This window comes from Bicyclus anynana, chromosome 12, assembly GCF_947172395.1.
Source record: "Bicyclus anynana chromosome 12, ilBicAnyn1.1, whole genome shotgun sequence".
Classification (NCBI taxonomy): domain Eukaryota; kingdom Metazoa; phylum Arthropoda; class Insecta; order Lepidoptera; family Nymphalidae; genus Bicyclus; species Bicyclus anynana.
In genome coordinates this window covers 4,961,468-4,979,724 of record NC_069094.1, presented here as the reverse complement: position 1 = coordinate 4,979,724, position 18,257 = coordinate 4,961,468, and the positions used below count along the sequence as shown (strand labels likewise).

The window sequence follows — 18,257 nt, the reverse complement described above, 5'->3', positions numbered from 1 at the left end:
TGAAAAACCTGTAAGTACCTACGCCTGAATTTTAAACTACTATTATTAAAAATCCAATTTCCCTCATTCCTATTGAACTAAGCCAACGTAATAAGGTGGCTCAGTATCGTGATGTTTGGAAGTCCCTACAAAAGGCCTTTGTCCTGCAGTGGACGTCCATCGGCTGATATGATGATGATGATGATGATGACGATGATGATGATGATGATGATGATGATGATGATGAACGTAATAATTGAGATAGACGAGTACACAACATTGTTAAATATTTATTTAATAAGTATTTCTTTATAATAATAGGTTTATACCATGTTTTTACTTATAATCAAAATTAACTAAGTTTTTACTATCATATCACGTTTATAATCATATAAATATCACATACTTTATTCAGATCTAATAACACAAAAATAGCTATAGTTTAAACTTACATATTTACGAGTAAACAAATAATTATCTAAATTAATATTTACAGTTAATAATTTTATTTACTATTTATTCTAAATTAATGAAACACCAACATCTGTGGATATTGTACAAATTCAGGCGACAGAAAGGAATAAAATATTTTTTCTTTTTTTTAAATACTATGTATTACAGCTTTATATTTGTTTTTACAAACACGTAACCATACAAGTGGGAATACGTGAGGTCTTTGTCACTCGCTAATAATGTAGCTATCCATTTATATTTAAAAACAGTTTATTTTACACGTTAGCATATTTTATGTTATCAACTTGTGCTTACCACACTACTTTAAGAAAATTAATTTAATTAAAATCTATTAATGTACACAAAGATTAATTAATATTTATACAGTTAAAGATTTTAGATTTAATTACTTGCTCTAGGTAAATATATTATAAATAAAAAAATTAATGGTTGTATGCGTGGCCGTAGTAAAAATATTGTAAACCACTGCAGGTATATAGCAATTTTAGCACTACAATGGCCAATTATGTGAAGTGGCTTACAATATTTTTACAATGCCGGCGGAGCTGTCCCAGTTCTATCTCTTTTCAACCAACACAATTAAACAGCGTTATTTCCGGTTGCACCACCATTTGTTGCATTTTGTTTATTTCTCTTAACGAGATTATCTCGTATGTGGTATGTTCGCTCCCAAATGGCCCTCTAAGCCGAGGTGCGAGTCTCACATGAGACGCTTAGAGAGTCGTTCCGTCCTCTGTTCTTCTTTCAGCCTTCGGGTCTCATCAGGCGATGCTTCTGCGCTCACAAAAAACCCCTCGGTGTCGCCGTATTGGTCCCACATGGAGCCATTGGCACTTACTCAACACGAAAAAAAAATGTGATATGTTAGCGCCACTGTCCCTTTATTATGCTGATAATTATGATAGTTCTTTAGATAAATAGCCTCTTTAGTGCTATTTACAGATCGAGGTAAGTAATCTTGGTGGCGGTGAAGGCAGCGGCGCCTGCCAGCGTGGCGGCGACAGCCACTACCGCTGCGGTGGAGCCGGTGATCTTCACCGCGAAGCCCATGATCACCGAGATGAGGAGTTGCGCCACGAACACACAGCTGCTGACCACTGCCACGTCGGTGCCTATCCCGCGTTCGTGCTCACTGCCGCCTCCTTCGCTGTCCCACTGAAATATATTCGTGCCGTATTATCTATCATTTATTTATTAGTCCTTTTTTTTTAATTTTCAAAAATGTTTATACTAATATTATAAAGCTGAAGAGTTTGTCTGTTTGTTTGCTTGAACGCGCTAATATCAGGAACTACTGGTCCGATTTAAAAACTTATAGCTATAGGCTATATATTATATAAACCAACGCGGCTTCAGCTAGTATAAAAATAAAATACAAAACACTGTTAGGTAAAAATTAATGAAAAAAAATCAACCCTCCCGCTGCGGGACATTTGAGTGCTCAAGCTACTGGTGGTCAGGGCTTGAGAGTGAGGAACTTCCTCACAATACGCGCCGTCTCAAGAATCACTGCCTTCTGTATCCGACTCTTGATCCAACAGTTAAGTGAAAGCTTCTTATGGTGTTTGTCGTTTAATAATTTAGGAAAATCAACTGTTAATACATTTATACAAGTACATGATTACATTGTGAGCATAATACAGTTAAATTTACTAAAACATAAGTTATAATTGGATTTGGCAGCTATATGAATATATGCCATTATTAGGTATAGGATGTCCTATAAACCCATACGTCACATTTCTTAGAAAACCAATTTATGAAGCTTTCCCTTTGATTTCCCTTTTTACAAGCTTTTTATTGACTTGCAATGTTATTGGGTTTTTTATTTATGAAGCCACGAGTTCCGAGTTTAGAATAATATATTTCGAAATATATTATTCTATATTCGGAAAAAAATGACATATAAAGCCTATGCTTGGTTCACGAGTACGGAGTACCTACCTCATTGTATGAGATCCTAGCAAGCTCTGACTTTTTCCATGTTATACCTAGATGTTTAAATTGTAATTTAACTTGTAATATTATTTTTTTATTAGGAACATGAGTATCTGTTTAATATATTGCACAATTTTTTCCAAATAACTGACTGACTGCATGAAATGAAAAAAAATATTTAAATTATAATGATTGAAGATCGTACCATCCCAGTAGCGTGGTAGTGCGCGACCAGCAGATACGGCATGGTGAAGAGCGTGGAGTACATCACTCCAGCTGTCCAGCTGAAGAGGATGACGGCAGCGCGCGCCCGCAGGAGACACAGCATCATATGCCTAATGATTGAAGATCGTACCATCCCAGTAGCGTGGTAGTGCGCGACCAGCAGATACGGCATGGTGAAGAGCGTGGAGTACATCACTCCAGCTGTCCAGCTGAAGAGGATGACGGCAGCGCGCGCCCGCAGGAGACACAGCATCATATGCCTAAAGATTGAAGATCGTACCATCCCAGTAGCGTGGTAGTGCGCGACCAGCAGATACGGCATGGTGAAGAGCGTGGAGTACATCACTCCAGCTGTCCAGCTGAAGAGGATGACGGCAGCGCGCGCCCGCAGGAGACACAGCATCATATGCCTAAAGATTGAAGATCGTACCATCCCAGTAGCGTGGTAGTGCGCGACCAGCAGATACGGCATGGTGAAGAGCGTGGAGTACATCACTCCAGCTGTCCAGCTGAAGAGGATGACGGCAGCGCGCGCCCGCAGGAGACACAGCATCATCATGCCGCAGCTATACGTGCACAGGCCGCCCACGTATACTCGCTTTGCTCTGAAACAAGTAAAAAAAAACATACATACAGCTGAACATAGAACCTCCTCCTTTTTGGATGTCGGTTAACATTTCATAACCAGCGAAATCATCCGCGTGAAATTCAACTATTCACAAAACCCGTGAATTTTTTCGGGATAATATGTAGCTGCTAGCTGAACACCACAAAGAAACTAACAATACGATAAATACAAAAAAAAACCTCCTCTGTATTCTAGTGAAAGTTCCAGTAAAATTGGTTCAGCCGTTCCAGAGATTAGCCAAAACAAACCAACAGACAAAAAGAAAAAAATTATGTTTTACGTTGATAAAACATGGTTATTTTAAAAATCACAGACACTTTAATTTTACTGATTATTGAATTCCACGACATCACCTGCGTGAAATTCAACTTTTCACACATCCCGCGGCAACCATGATTTATTCCGGGATAAGTTAAAATGCATTAATCTGAAGTAGAAAAGAGGGAAAATATACTACGGTACGATCTTAATCTACTTGACTTCTACAAGTTGAATGGGTTCTTCTTACCTAGATTTTACCAGCGAACGGGCATTTCCATTTTACTTTTATGAATGAACCAGCAAACACCGAGAAGTCTTAAATTAATAATAATTGATAAGAACTATTTGGAACCCCACGATTGACTTTAAAATCTATTTGGAATTGGATTTTTAATAGGCCTATCTTAATATATAAATGCGAATAAATGACGAAATCTCGTAAACCGTTTGACATACAAAAATGAAATTTGGCAAGTAGGTAGTTTATAGATAGTAGACATTGGCTGAGAACGAATTTTGCGACAGGGCCGGATAATGGAGGTCTAAAGGCAGAAGCCGCGAGCGTCCGCTAGTTATTAATAAGTGGCCATTAGACTATATTGCTTCGACATTTATATTTACTGTGAAAATTATTGTACCAGTTAGCTCTTTTTAGGGTCCCGCAATCAACAAAGAACCCCTAAAGTTTCGCCATGTACGCTATCCGCCCACGACCCTACGGCCAAACGTGCTCACTAAGGCACCAAGATATACCTCATACCAACGATAAAATTATACTAATTTTCGTTGCCTAATACCACAAATTTACCAACTGCGAGCTGCTACTAAGAAAATCTTGAAAGAAAGGAAAACTCAATGTATATCGGAGATCCATCACTCATGGTATACATAAACTACCAACCACATATCACGAAAGCCTTCAACTAGACCTTTCGCACTGCCTAGTATGTTTATTGTTTTTTATTCGTAATAGAGGCTCTAGTTCTACTATCTACAAGTATGTACATTGTACACTGCCAACATTTTCTTTACAAAAGAATTACGTGTACAAAAAACCCAATACGGCTTCCTAACATTGGGTTATTTGGCTTCGTAATCTGTCAGGTTTCCCCGGAACTACTTATAAACGTAGATAAGAATAAAGTGCTGTCAGCCATTTAATTCTGAAGGTGCAGTTAAATCTGGAAACCTAGCAAGTATCGGCTGAAAGTCAAGGGCTGTCTGATCTTGTTATATGAGTAAGGAAGTAAAACTATAGTCAAGTTGAAGGATAAGTGATATGAGAACTCGCAGTTTATGTGGTTCAAATAAACAGTTTTATAGTCTGGCAAGTTTATTGATTACACTCCCATGATATGCGGGGGACGGAGGGAAAGACTGCGCGGGTGTGAAATCGTGCGTGCGGAGAAGTGAGGTGCATCAGTCGTGGGTTTTTCATTCATCGCTACACGCCCCCTGGCCCGCTCGGACACTCGGGAGTTATACGAACGAAGTCGCCAAACTTACAGTTGATGTATTTACTACACAATACTGTACTACATTTTGCTATACTCTAGCCCGCAGCTTTCTTTAAGTTATGTAAATTAATTTATTGGCTTTAAAGTTTCTCTGCCATTTATGAGTATAGTATCTACCCACGTAAGTTGGGATTTGTTGCAAATCGAGTCAATCAATAACTTCGTTTTCAACTTACCTATATGAACATGTCATAATTCGAATGAACCTTTAATGATATAGGTACGAAAAGTATGCATAGGAGCGATTTTGTTATCCTGAAATAGCCAATTATCAGAGCAATGTATAAATAAATAAGTAGATTATCTTACCCAAGTTTTTTGATAAGTTTTTCAATAACAGTAGAGTAGCAAGCACAAGATAGCGAGTACATCGCCATCCCCCAGCATCCGAAACGGACTCCGGCTTCATAATTTATACGACTTTCACTTCCCACCGGCGCCTGCAATAAATTAGGAGCAATTTTTCAATTTACTGTAAGTGATATTACTTTCTCGTCAGGCTTTTAAAGTAATAGAAAATACCTCCTGCCCACATAATTATTGTGGGCTTGGCCTATTAATTCAAGATCTCGGGAAGATATATTTTATAATTACTATTAAGCTAATTTTCCATGTGTAGCTTCTCTTCAAAATATTGATGAAACTTTTTTATTATTTATAAAATTCTTGATTCTGGTTTATGGTATATGGGTACCTACTATAGTGATTAAAACATAGGAACTGTATTTGCTAATCACTCATAATTAAAATATAAAGTAATTTTATTCCTGGAATCACATGTAAGAACTAAGGAAACATTTTTCCATTGAGTTATAGAATATTATATTTTTCATGAATCATGACATGAATATACAGTCTTTTTTAGAATTGACTGACCAATTAAATGTCCTACCTGATGGTAAGTGGAAACCCATCGCCTATAAATAAGGCCTATTATGTGTAATATTTATCCCAAATAACGAGAATTAAGAAAATTCTCAGATATGCATTGGTAAATAATAATTGGTGATATTGGTCCTTCTTAGACTCCTATTGGTCTTAGCGTGATAATATATAGCCTATAGCCTTCCTCGATAAATGGGCTATCTAACATTGTAAGAATTTTTCAAATCGGACCAGTTGTTTCTGAGATTAGCGCGTTCAATCAAACAAACAAACAAACTCTTCAGCTTTATACTAATAGTATAGATATGAGAAGGCACAAAGTGGGTCCAATTAAACGTTAACCTATTTCAAGCTGATGAGTCAGTTTTATAACGATAATCTAAACGACAACATCATATGAAGCCATTTGGCGCTAATCCGTATTCTAGCTAATGTAATTTATCTTTGTTTACTGACTGAATCACTTTACTGAATGAAATTGAAATTCAACGATGTAATTATCACCCATGGCTTAACTATAATCGAAAACCTTTATAAATACTAGCTGACGCCGCGCGGTTACACCCGTGTAGTTCTCGTTTTCGTAGGAATACGGGGATAATATATAGCCTATAGCCTCGATAAATAGGCTATATAACGCTAAAAGAATGTTTCAAATCGGACGAGTAGTTCCTGAGATTAGCACGTTCAATCAAACAAACTCTTCAGCTTTATAATATTAGCAGGTATAGATTAATTTTTAGCGGTTTGTTATTGAAGGAATTACAGAAAGATAATCGAATACATGATGGAACAGCTCGATAAAATACAGACAGTCGATAATGTTCCTGAATTCATTCGACAAGAAGAAAACAAAACAACTACACACACAACACACAACAGATCCAATTAATCACTGTAGCAGACATGACTACTGGACATTGTTCAATAGACACTTGAAGATAATGAAAATCATAGAAGATCCATCGGGTCCAGGTTGTGGTGAGGAGGAGACCTAACGAGCTATCATTTTATAACTGAGTATCCCATGTTCGCGCTGGCAAGATTGGAGAAGGTAAGGATACATTAAATGAAGCAGACCTGACGAGCCTAACCATAGGGGATATTTTTAGGTTTATGAAGGCTACAGGAAGGTTTGAGGGGGGGACACTGTCGAGACACAAGTGAAGCTGTGTCCTATACCACGGGAGTTGGGTGGAATGGTATCGTCAGACGTCTCCATTATTAATGAGAAAAGTTTGATCACATTTATAGAGGATATATCGTTTGACAACTGCGCTATTCATGATTAGCTGATAGTTGATAGTTGATCACTGTGATACATTGTCATCTGAACCCCAGTCGAACGTCTAACGAACGATGGTGGCCAGTTTTTACCCCTGACGCAAAAGAGTATGGGTTCTCATGTGCACTATATCTTTGTTACATAACGATTGCATATCTGGTGGCTAGTGCTAGTGCTATGTGGCACTAGCTACCAACCTACCGACAAAGACGTACCGCCAAGCGATTTAGCATTCTGGTACGATGTCGCGTGGAAACCGAAAGGAGTGTCAAACTTTAGTTAAGTTACCCCGCTTCCATCTTAGATTGCATCATGACTTACCATCTGGTATGCAGGATTCTTACAGATGAGTTTGCAGTAAACGGCTAACTTGTACAGATTAAAAAAAAACATAGAAAAATTATACTTACAGCAGGATTGCCTTCAAAAACTGATTCACCAACAAAATCGGTGAAGTATAATGAGTAGCAGACGTGTGCCATCCAGCAGAAGAGGTTGGTGAGGCAGACGACACGCAGGGACTTCGGCATCATCACGATGGACTTGAGGTAATGGTTGAGGGATAGGGGCTCCCCGTGACCTTCTGGCACCTTCAGTGTTATTGTATTGGTTCCCTGAACATAATTAAACAATTATTTCTTGCAATTACACTATATTACTAGTTTAACACATACGTAAACATTTAAAAGGGGTTGGCATGTTGAAAGATAATATGGGTGCAACGAAAGTTTTGGTACTTTGGGCATAACAAGGCCGTGATAGCCCAGTGGATATGACCTCTGCCTCCAAATCCGGAAGGTGTGGGTTCGAATCCGGTCTGGGGCATGCACCTCCAACTTTTCAGTTTTGTGCTTTTTAAGATATTAAATATCACGTGTCTCAAACGGTGAAGGAAAACATCGCAAGGAATCCTGCATACCAGAGAATTTTCTTAATTCTCTACGTGTGTGAAGTCCGCCAATCAGCATTGGGCCAGCGTGGTGGACTATTGGAATAACCCCTCTCACTCTGAGAGGAGACTCAAGCTCAGCAGTGAGCCGAATATGGGTTGATAATGATGATGAGGCATAACAACAAAGATTTTATACTATAGATATGTCACTAGTGCGTCGAAACTAAGACGGACATAAGTGGTTAATTATCTTAGTTTAATTTAGTCGCATTGTAGACAATGAAAGATATTTAAATAAATAATACCTAAATCTTGTCTATAATGTCGAGTTGTGTGTTCAGGAAGTGCAAAAACTATATATTTATAAATATGTAGGTATATAATGTAAGTAAACACAAAATGGTGATGTGTGCCGTCAGTGGAGTAGCTAAATTTGGATTAGTTTTTGCGGTGATTTTATAGGCACGTAACATATTTAATAGTAAAAAATCTTAGATTATCTATTTACGTTATAACAAACTATATACGACAAAAGGTAAAAGATCGTAGGTGATGTCTTGTTATGTATGTATACATACATTCTACTTGTTCCGTCATTAATTAGATTTAAAAAAAATAACTCAATCGGTCAAGTAGTTTAGAGCAGACAGATACATGAATGATAAATTCTAAAAAAAGTAACTTAAAACCAATAATTTTAATCAATTCTAGTTCAATACCTTTAACTGTATCAATATTTTATAGGTCAAAATAAAACACCAAAATAACTTCTTTAAAAAAAAATTCAGGTTATTAAACATTCTGGAGCTTAGAAGAAAGATAAATACATATAGTAAATATTTTCTTGATAAATCGAAATGTAATTAAAATTACCTAAAAAAAGTCATATAAGTATATTACTTTTGTAGTCTAATAATAATAATTATGTACTTAATTTTAATGACATTTTGTATTATCAAGAAAATATTTGCAATATGACTTGACACTTACATTGATATCACTCTCAACTGTTATCTCCGGTTGATTCAATGAACCATATGATATATTGTCTTTCTTCAGTCCATTCTTCTCTATGTTCTCTTCCTGGTTGAAGTTATCTTCGAATTGATCCTTATCATTCAATTTGTTGTAATCATCACTGTCCTTGACCTCATTCAGTGGAATCTCTTTAAAACTCGTGATAGTTGCTGAGACGCATATAATAAAAATGATGGTGATAAGAAAAAATACTGCCCTTACGTGACCACCGAATAACGCACCTGTGGAAGGAAATTGAGTGTAATCAATTTACTTATCTATACTAATTTTTAATATTAGTTTTTTGTTTGTTTAATTGAACGCTCTAATATCAGGAAGTACTGGCCCGAATCGAAAAATTCTTTCAGTGTTAGATAGCCCATTAATCCAGGAAGGCTATAGGCTATACATTATCCCCGTATTCCTACAGGAACGAAAACTACGTGAGTGAAAACGCGTGGCGTCAGCTCGTTAATAATAATTAAACTTCACACTACTTACAATGTATGGCATCACGGGATACGAAGTAATAGACTATAATAAAACTTATAATAACAATTTAAGTCTATTTTCTTTAGACAGCTAAGAGAAAGTAAACAAATCGTGGTAAACGCTTGAGCTGCCACTTAGTCGCTTACAAACAATATAGCCGCGATGTAAGTGGAGAATCAAGATAAAACAAACTTTGACTACAGAGGACTCAGTTAGTTTTCAGAGTTAGTTGGAGAGACGGGGGAGACGAATATCTTAGCATTCCATGGATTCACCGTACAGGTGCCGGGTTCATCGCGTGGTAGAGAGAAAAACACCGAGCAAAGTCCAGGACTTCTGACTACTAGATGTAGGGTTAAGGAATTCCTTGACGATCGATCAACACTCTCCTTCTCTGCTCGTGTTGTTCTCCCTGCGTAACCAAATTTGGAAAGATCCTATTAGAGCTGCTTTGGATACTCGTTCTAATATAGAACTAGCTGCACTTCTCTAGAAGTTATAGAGAGATTTTGCTGGTAATCCTCTCGCCCCTACTTCTACGGTGTACAGACTAGCATAGCCAACATTACCTAAAAAAATCAGCAGAATATGTTGTAACAGCAAAAAGTAATTTTGAAAAATTCCTTACCTAACGAAGTTTCATCCCAGTTTATACCTCCAAGTGAATAACCCATAAATCCTCCCAGACCAGCCATCACGGTAAACGTGCTCAGACCTTTAGCATGGTCCTCTGTAAAATGCAAACAGTAATTCGTTTAATATGAATACATAGAACTTAAAACGTTCAGTGTATTTTTACACGATTTATATTAGCTTCACTTGTAACTATGTATGTAAGAAAATCTTGGAATGTTAATTTGCCCACTTCCCGGTCTTCGATTAGGATGAAATTTTGCACACGCTCTGAGTTCTGATGACAATACATGAGTAGCTCAGAAACGTCATTACAAATCCACTAGTGCGGCCTTCCCAAGCTTGTAACTATGTATGTAAAAAAAATTTGGAATCTTTTTTGACCCACTTCCCGGTCGAGTCGGTTCGATTAGGATGAAATTTTTAAATCCACCCCCATGATATGGATATCAAATGAAAGGATTTGCTGTCAGGAATACGAAAAAAATAGTCACGTGATTTAAATTCAATATTGGTAATTTTTAGTGCGTGCTAAAAGCGTTTTTTTAGTTTCTTAAACTATTTAAAGTTATTCTGTTATATTTTTCAAACGACACTTTTGTATTCGCTTGTTAGATGCCTAATGCCTATAGTCGTTTTAACACTTGTGTTTAATTATAGCAAATTAATAAAACTGTTGACCCCACAGGCAAACCTATATATTTTTCAGTTCAAACGCTTCCAAAAAATATTTTGAACTCTATAAACATTTCGAATAGTTTGCACTGAAACCAAGCGGAAAGTTGTAGTAGAAATGAAACCAAACAGTTCTCTTGTACACTTTCCAATATAAATCTTGTGGAATATCGACAGAAAGGCAACCTTTGTACGATTCTCAAAACTTTGTATCTACTTTTCAGATTGTTAGCTCTCCAAACTTTGTAGTTTTGTGTTTATTGAAAGAGAAGCAATAAATCTGATCCATCAGCCTCCCTAGCCAAGTGGCATATCGATTCTCTTTCTACTATCGCTAACGCTTTGAAAACTACGACGGCCTCCGTGGCGCAGTGGTGTACGCGGTGAATTTACATGATGGATGTCCTGGGTTCGATCCCCGGCTGGCCCTATTGAGGTTTTCCTAATAAGTCCAGGTCTGGCTGGTGGGAGGCTTCGGCCGTTACCACCCTACCGACAAAGATGTATCGCCAAGTGATTTAGCGTTCCGGTACGATGTCGAGTAGAAACCGAAAGGAGTGTGAATTTCATCCTACTCCTAACACGTTAGCCCGCTTCCTTCTTAGATTGCATCATTTCTTACCATCAGGTGAGATTGCAGTCAAGGGTTAATTTGAAGAGAAAAAAAAAACTAGAGAAATAGTATGGGAATGACAGATATTGATCACGTGACCTGTCGATAGCAAATGTCATTCCCATACATCTTCCTAGTTTTCGAAGCGTTAGCGATAGTAGAAAAAGAATCGTACCACTTGGCTAGAGGGGCCGGTTTTTTATTTGTTGGCCAAACTATTAAGGCTCTATCTAAAAGTAAACACTTGCGAAAATCATGACCTCAATACATTGAGAAACTTGGAGATTGTTTTCAATCCCAAAGTAAATACTGTTATCTCTTAAAATATTTACTGTGCAATAAAAAAAACGCTTCTGAAATTTTAGTCTCAATGCAAATAGTTATGAAAATGTTTGTTTAGTTATCATTCGGACAGATGGTGGTTTTTTTTTTAAATTTTTTACAAGTTAGCCCTTCACTACAATCTCACCTGATGGTAAGTGATGATGCAGTCTAAGATGGAAGCGGGCTAACTTGTCGAGGAGAAGGATGAAAATCCACACCCCTTTCGGTTTCTACACGGCATCGTACCGGAACGCTAAATCGCTTGGCGGTACGTCTTTGCCGAAGTCTTCCACCAGCCAGACCTGGACAAATTAAAAAAATCTCAATCTGCCCACCCAGGGATCGAACCCAGGACCACCGTTTTGTAAATCCACCGCGCATACCACTGCGCCACGGAGGCCGTCGAATTTACGAACGGATACTTTTGATCTGAAGTTAGAAAAATCCTACTAATATTAAAAAGGCGAAAGTTTGTATGGATGTTTGGATGTTTGTTGGTCTTTCACACCGCAACTACTAATCGAAATTTAAAACGAAGATAGATAATAAATACCCTGGACACAGACGTAAATCTTGCAAAAAAAAATTTTTTGCAAGATTTGCGAAAGAAAAACTGATGATTATGATGGTATGTAATGTTTGTCACTCTTTGACGTCACGATTACTGAACCGAATTTGTTGAAGTTAGATTATAGCCTGGATTAACACAGAAGCTACTTTTTATCCCGGAAAAGTAAAATTACGTGTACGTACGTACCAGTGGCGACGGATGGAATTTAGATCAACGTAAAACGTCCCAAAAAAAGGAAATTCATATAGCGTGATACTATCTCCGGTTTCTCATATATCTAGATACAGTTAAACAATGAATATGCATAGATTTTTAAAAGTAACCCGGTGGCAATCGGCTTGTATGAACTTCGCCGCTGGTACTATATATATTATATGATATTTCGCGAGTAATAGCGCGGGGTGCTAGTCCTTCATGAAGAACATCGAAACACACTAAACTAAAAGTAAAACCTAATAAATAACAACCTTTTTTAAGCAATTCGTAGTGCTTTGATTCTCAACAACAATATGGTTTCGATTCCGAGCATGGATAACTTTAGGATTTCACTTTTCCCAGGTTTCCTCACTTTATAAGTAACTTAAAATTTACAATACGTTTGAAACTACAAATATACTTAGTAAATATTAGAAAGTCTTGTTAGTTACACTATTTATAACTTAACTGTGACTGATTTGCCTGAAAATTGATGGAGAAGTAGTTTAGAATCAGGACAGGACATAGATTTCACGCAGATAAAGTCGCAGGCGTCCGCTAGTTCATATTAAAATAAGAATTATAAAATCTACGAAACCTAGAACTCGCTAAAAATAGGACACTGTCGCTTTGGAATGGATTTTAAAGATAATAAAAAGCCTCTTTTTGCGAGTACGTAATACGTAGAACAAATATATTTATAAGATAAATCAATCAAAATGAGTGCGTCTTATCAGTTCTCTCGGCCACAACATCGTGGCACCAAATTAAGTCACATGTTCTGACGTTTCACACACAAATATTTAAATAAATCAAACGCTTCTACCAAAGTAACCCACTAAAGTAGGTTAACACGATCGCTGCGATACTGATTTTTCTGTATTTTCCTCTGGTGCGGTACGAAGTTTTTTGACCTCGTACTAAAACTTTATGTGGTGCGGTACGAGGTACATTGACCTCGTGAAACTTGAAGACACCTAGTGTACGAGGTCAATTGACCTCGTACCGCAGCCAACGTGTTAAGAACGCGCTGTATTTGAAATTGAAACAATTAATTGAAGCACTATACGTAATACTGTCTACAAACAAAGTTATAGAAAATTGAAAACTTTGAAAACCCCCGAAGGTCATGAAATTATTAATTACACTGTCGATCAAGTCATCAATATTCTTTTTCAGTGCGCTTTAATTTGAGACCCCACTCGAGTATATTTGCTGACATATTGTTACTCTTTCCCACTTTCTACCCCCCGAACTTTAGTGCGGCTCAACCGACTTTCATCAAACTTGTCTAAGAACACTCGTTTAAAAAGATTAAATTGAAATCGCTTCATCCGTTCGGGAGTCATGCTGCCACACAAACTCGTCAAACGTCAAACACAGACACGTCAAACTTATAACAGCCCTCTTTTTGCGTCGGGGGTTAAAAATAAACTAGTTTAAAAAAACAAAATCTCCCGTAGTTGGTACGTTAGGCTTGTTAATAGATAAATAAGGATAGGTATTATAAGGAAAGATCTTCCAATTCACTGAACCATTTGATATACATATACGACGAGGACAAAAATGTTATATAAAAATAAAAAAATACTCTGGCGGTTTCCGATAACAAGTTATCCGTAATATAAAGAACAAAATTATGCAGATTTCTGAGAAAAACAAAATCAAACATCACTGGTGATATGATTTTATTTATGGCTTTCTAAATTCACCAAGGTCGAGTCGTAGAGTCATCATATACATAACCGAGTAGTAAACAATATTATAATTATTACTAGTCCTAGCTGACTGGTGATTCATAAAATTTTAAGTAAAAATTCATTTTACAATGTAGGTAAGCAAGCATAGGGTTTCATTGGAAATTTACATTTCGTATCTGGGATGATATAGTCGTCTTATAAAATATACACTTTAGTTCTATTTGAATATTGCGATAGGTAATCTTTATAAGGCCCATAGTCAGCGACCAGTCAGTCGCTGTTCTTATGAAGCCCATAGTTGGCGACCAAGTCTCGGATCCATAGGAACCTCTACACGATACTAATATCAGAAAATCCTCACCTGGAACTGTCACATCCAGCAAATAAGCTCTAGCTGGACTTTGGCAGGCGTCTGCATCGAAATCCAACAGAACTGTCCCGAGTATTGTAAACAACACTCCCCAAGGATGGTGGTTGTTGCTCTGAACTTCCAAAGCGGAACTACGAGGGCCTAACGCTGATGGGACCACCGTTCTATTCACAGGCCCTTCATCACCCAGAGCGTAACCTATGTCTTCGCCATTGGGAACTAATATTAAACCTGAAAAAAATCATTAATGAAAGTTACTTTGATCTTCGAACTACTTACCTAATGAGTAACCAGCTGGCCTATTCACTATTTTGGTATTTATTATCAAAATCTCATTTAACTTCGATATCCACCAGTAAACACCGGATGACATTTTTACTTAGAATCTCAATATCGTATATTTTAACTAACATACGTCAAAGACAGTGCAGACATAGGTATTATTTACTTAACCTATTAATTATGGGGCACTATTAAATACGTTATAACACAATCTTTGACTCATACCTACTCTATTATTACCAGCTTAGCTTGTATTTTGGTTCATATTGTATCATAAATATATAATATATATTCATAATAAACAAATTCCTGGATAAATTACATTTAAAGTTAAATCTAAGTTACCGAACAACTTCAAGTTGAGTGAAACTAACTTTTAGATTGATTATTCTAAATGGTCGCTTCAAATATGTCTACATCACTAAGAATACAATAAGTAACTTAAGCTAACTTATCCTAATAACTATACAAATCATGCCCACGTGGAATGGTGGCAAGAATACTGGCTGCATTTCCGCGCTGGACAGCCAGGCTGATCCTTTGCGCAAAAAAGCCAGCCCTTCTGTCACCAGTCGAGGCAACTAGCCGCGGTGAAATGGCATCACTATAGGTTATTTGTCATGTTTTTTTAAAGTGGACTAGACAATATTCTTTTCTAGGGACTGGAAATCCGAGACATTTCAGATGTATGATATAGTATATAAATAGTATTAGTTATTTCAAGTATTTTACAAGCTCTTTTGGAATGTCAGGTTTGACTATTTGTAGAGACTCCACCACCGGTTTTGAAGTTTACTTAACCATAAACGTGACTTAAACCAAGTAAAAACGTTAAAAAACGAGCGTTAAAAAATGGTTTATTCGAAATAAGGGATTACTTACCCAAAAATACTCCAATAGACATAAGAACAATAAACGGTCGTCGTCTCCCATATTTGGATTGGCAGCGATCACTTATAGACCCCAGCAATGGGGTCATAAAGAACCCTATGAGGGGCGATAGTGCCCATACCAGGGTCATTTGTTGATGAGGAACCCCGATTTGCAGCAGGGTTGGTGAAACAAACGCCGTCTCGCCAGCATATGAAAATTCTATTCCCATAACTGCCGCTGATATTCGCATTAGTTCGAGTCTACTTTTTCTCCTGTTATAACAAAAATAATATAATACCACGATAATCCATCAATTCTTACACTTTTCCTGCCTAAGATAGCAAAACTACTTTCGCCGAGTGAACGAAAATTTTTCGGCCATGATATGAGATGAATGCGATTGCAAGATTGCAACTACTGAGAATTTGGTATTTTATTGCAATTTATGCCTACATGTCTACTTAATTTCATCTATACCGCTAATTAAATGGTTTGAAATAGCTTGGTTGTTACCTATGAACACTCACTGAGAATGAGTTTCTGTTAAATTTTATATATTTTCAGAGTTGCTGAAAAACTGTTTTGGGTAATTCGTGTCCCATCTTTGGGACTTGGGAGTTGTTTAGGTCATTTGCATGCCTTGTACAGAATATAAATATATATATAGATAGTCAGATTAAATTAGCAGTACCTAAAATTTAAAATTTAATTGATTTTAACTCCTAAGACGTGCTTATTATAGTCAAGATTATTCTAATCCGAAGTGGCAATCTTAGTACAAAGTTATTGATATTTTAAATTTTACCACTGTTATTTTTTTCTAAATAACATTTCAGTGTAAAGATATACAAGGTTAACAAATAAGTATTTTTAAAAATTTTCAAGAATATACTTTAAACTTTATAATTTCATTATTTACTTATCACCAGAAGGAGACATTCATATCAACAAAGACTATGTAACAACGATTAAGGCGAGTTAATGTCAGCAATTGCTTGTACTACATTATAAATTCTCACTGCTTTAAATACTTACCGGTACAGATCACTGTATTCACCCTCATGAATCACACGATCAGGAGGCTCATCGGACGTAGGTATAGCGAACAGAGCCTCTCTCACAGCCTCTTTCACCCCGTGAGGATGCTCTTCCTTCCACTGCGACCATCGCTCCTTGCACTTATCTCTAGTAGTATGCAACCTCCCAGTAACTCCTTGATACTCATTCAATTTATCAGCCATTATTACCAAATTAACAAAAAACTCTCACAACAATATTTGGTTTTTATTATTCATCGTTTTTTTCTCACTGGATTTTTTGTAAGTTTCTGTAGGTTATTTTTATGTACATTGTAGTTTTAACGAGAGAAGTTGTTAGGTTGACAGTTGGTCTGTCGCGAGTTGGAAAGCGGAAGGGACTGAGGCGTGCAGGCCTTCTGCCTCGGCCGCCCGCCCTGGCCGATGAACATCTGCGTACGTTTACTGGAAACGACATGTTTTTTTTTTTTGTTTTTTTTTTTTTGTATTTAAATCTGCCTCAAAGAGGAAGTTCGATTGCTTTATTTACGCCATTTGTTTGTATTTAGGTATTTTATCTGAATCTGATTTGGATATTTTTCAGAAAAGTTATGTTTGTATTTTATAGTATCTCAAAAAGAAAGTTCGATTTGAACCGTTTGCTCTAGTTTAGATCATTTTTAGAGATTATTTTTAGGGATATATACAAGTAGATAGTTCGGTTTCATTAAAAAAATATGTGCAATAGTGCAGGTTTCTATTTTATTGTTTTGTGTTTATTGTACAAACTTTATTATCTATAACGTAAAATTGAAAATTTTGAAGGTTATGAAATTATTAATTACATTCTGGATCAAGTCATCAATATTCTCTTCCAGTTCGTTTTAATTTGAGACCCCACTCGAGTGTATTTGCAGACATTTGGTTCTTCTTCCCCACTTTCACCCACAAAAAATTTAAAACGGCTCAAACGATTTTCATTAGACATATTTCTACCCAACTCGCACGTCACCTCACCCTCGTACGTCACCCTTTCAATACAAGAAAAACTAAATTGAAATCGCTTCTTCCGTTCGAGAACTATGGTGCCAGCAGACAGACAGACAGACATTGCGTCGGGGATTAATTATTTTGTATTGTATTTCCAACATATTCTTTTCTTACAAAAGAATAAAAGGAACCATTATTTTGTAAGCGACAACTTTACTTAGCTTTAACTTTATTTCTATCATAACAGTTTTTCTCTTCGAAATGTGGTCTTTCCTGTACCTACCCCTGATAAGCCTATATGTGTGAAATGAAATGAAATTTGAAATGATGATTTAAATTTTTAAAATGATGATTTCATACAGTAGATAATTTACTTACAACAACAAAACTGTTATCAATGATGATGTGTTCTAAAGATATTA

General features: G+C 36.7%; 1 protein-coding gene across 1 annotated transcript; it reads right to left on the bottom strand.

Moving 5' to 3' along the window:
* Positions 1-611: 611 nt before the first annotated feature.
* LOC112052857 (membrane-associated transporter protein) lies at positions 612-17,261 on the bottom strand. The gene is made up of 9 exons (XM_052884775.1): positions 16,865-17,261; positions 15,839-16,101; positions 14,666-14,905; positions 10,222-10,323; positions 9,075-9,343; positions 7,603-7,806; positions 5,332-5,462; positions 2,597-3,221; positions 612-1,608 (listed from the first exon to the last, which is right to left on the bottom strand). The coding sequence occupies exons 1-9, from the start codon at positions 17,068-17,070 to the stop codon at positions 1,390-1,392; spliced, it is 2,259 nt and encodes a 752-aa protein (XP_052740735.1). The 5' UTR covers positions 17,071-17,261; the 3' UTR covers positions 612-1,389.
* Between the last annotated feature and the right edge of the window lie 996 nt (positions 17,262-18,257).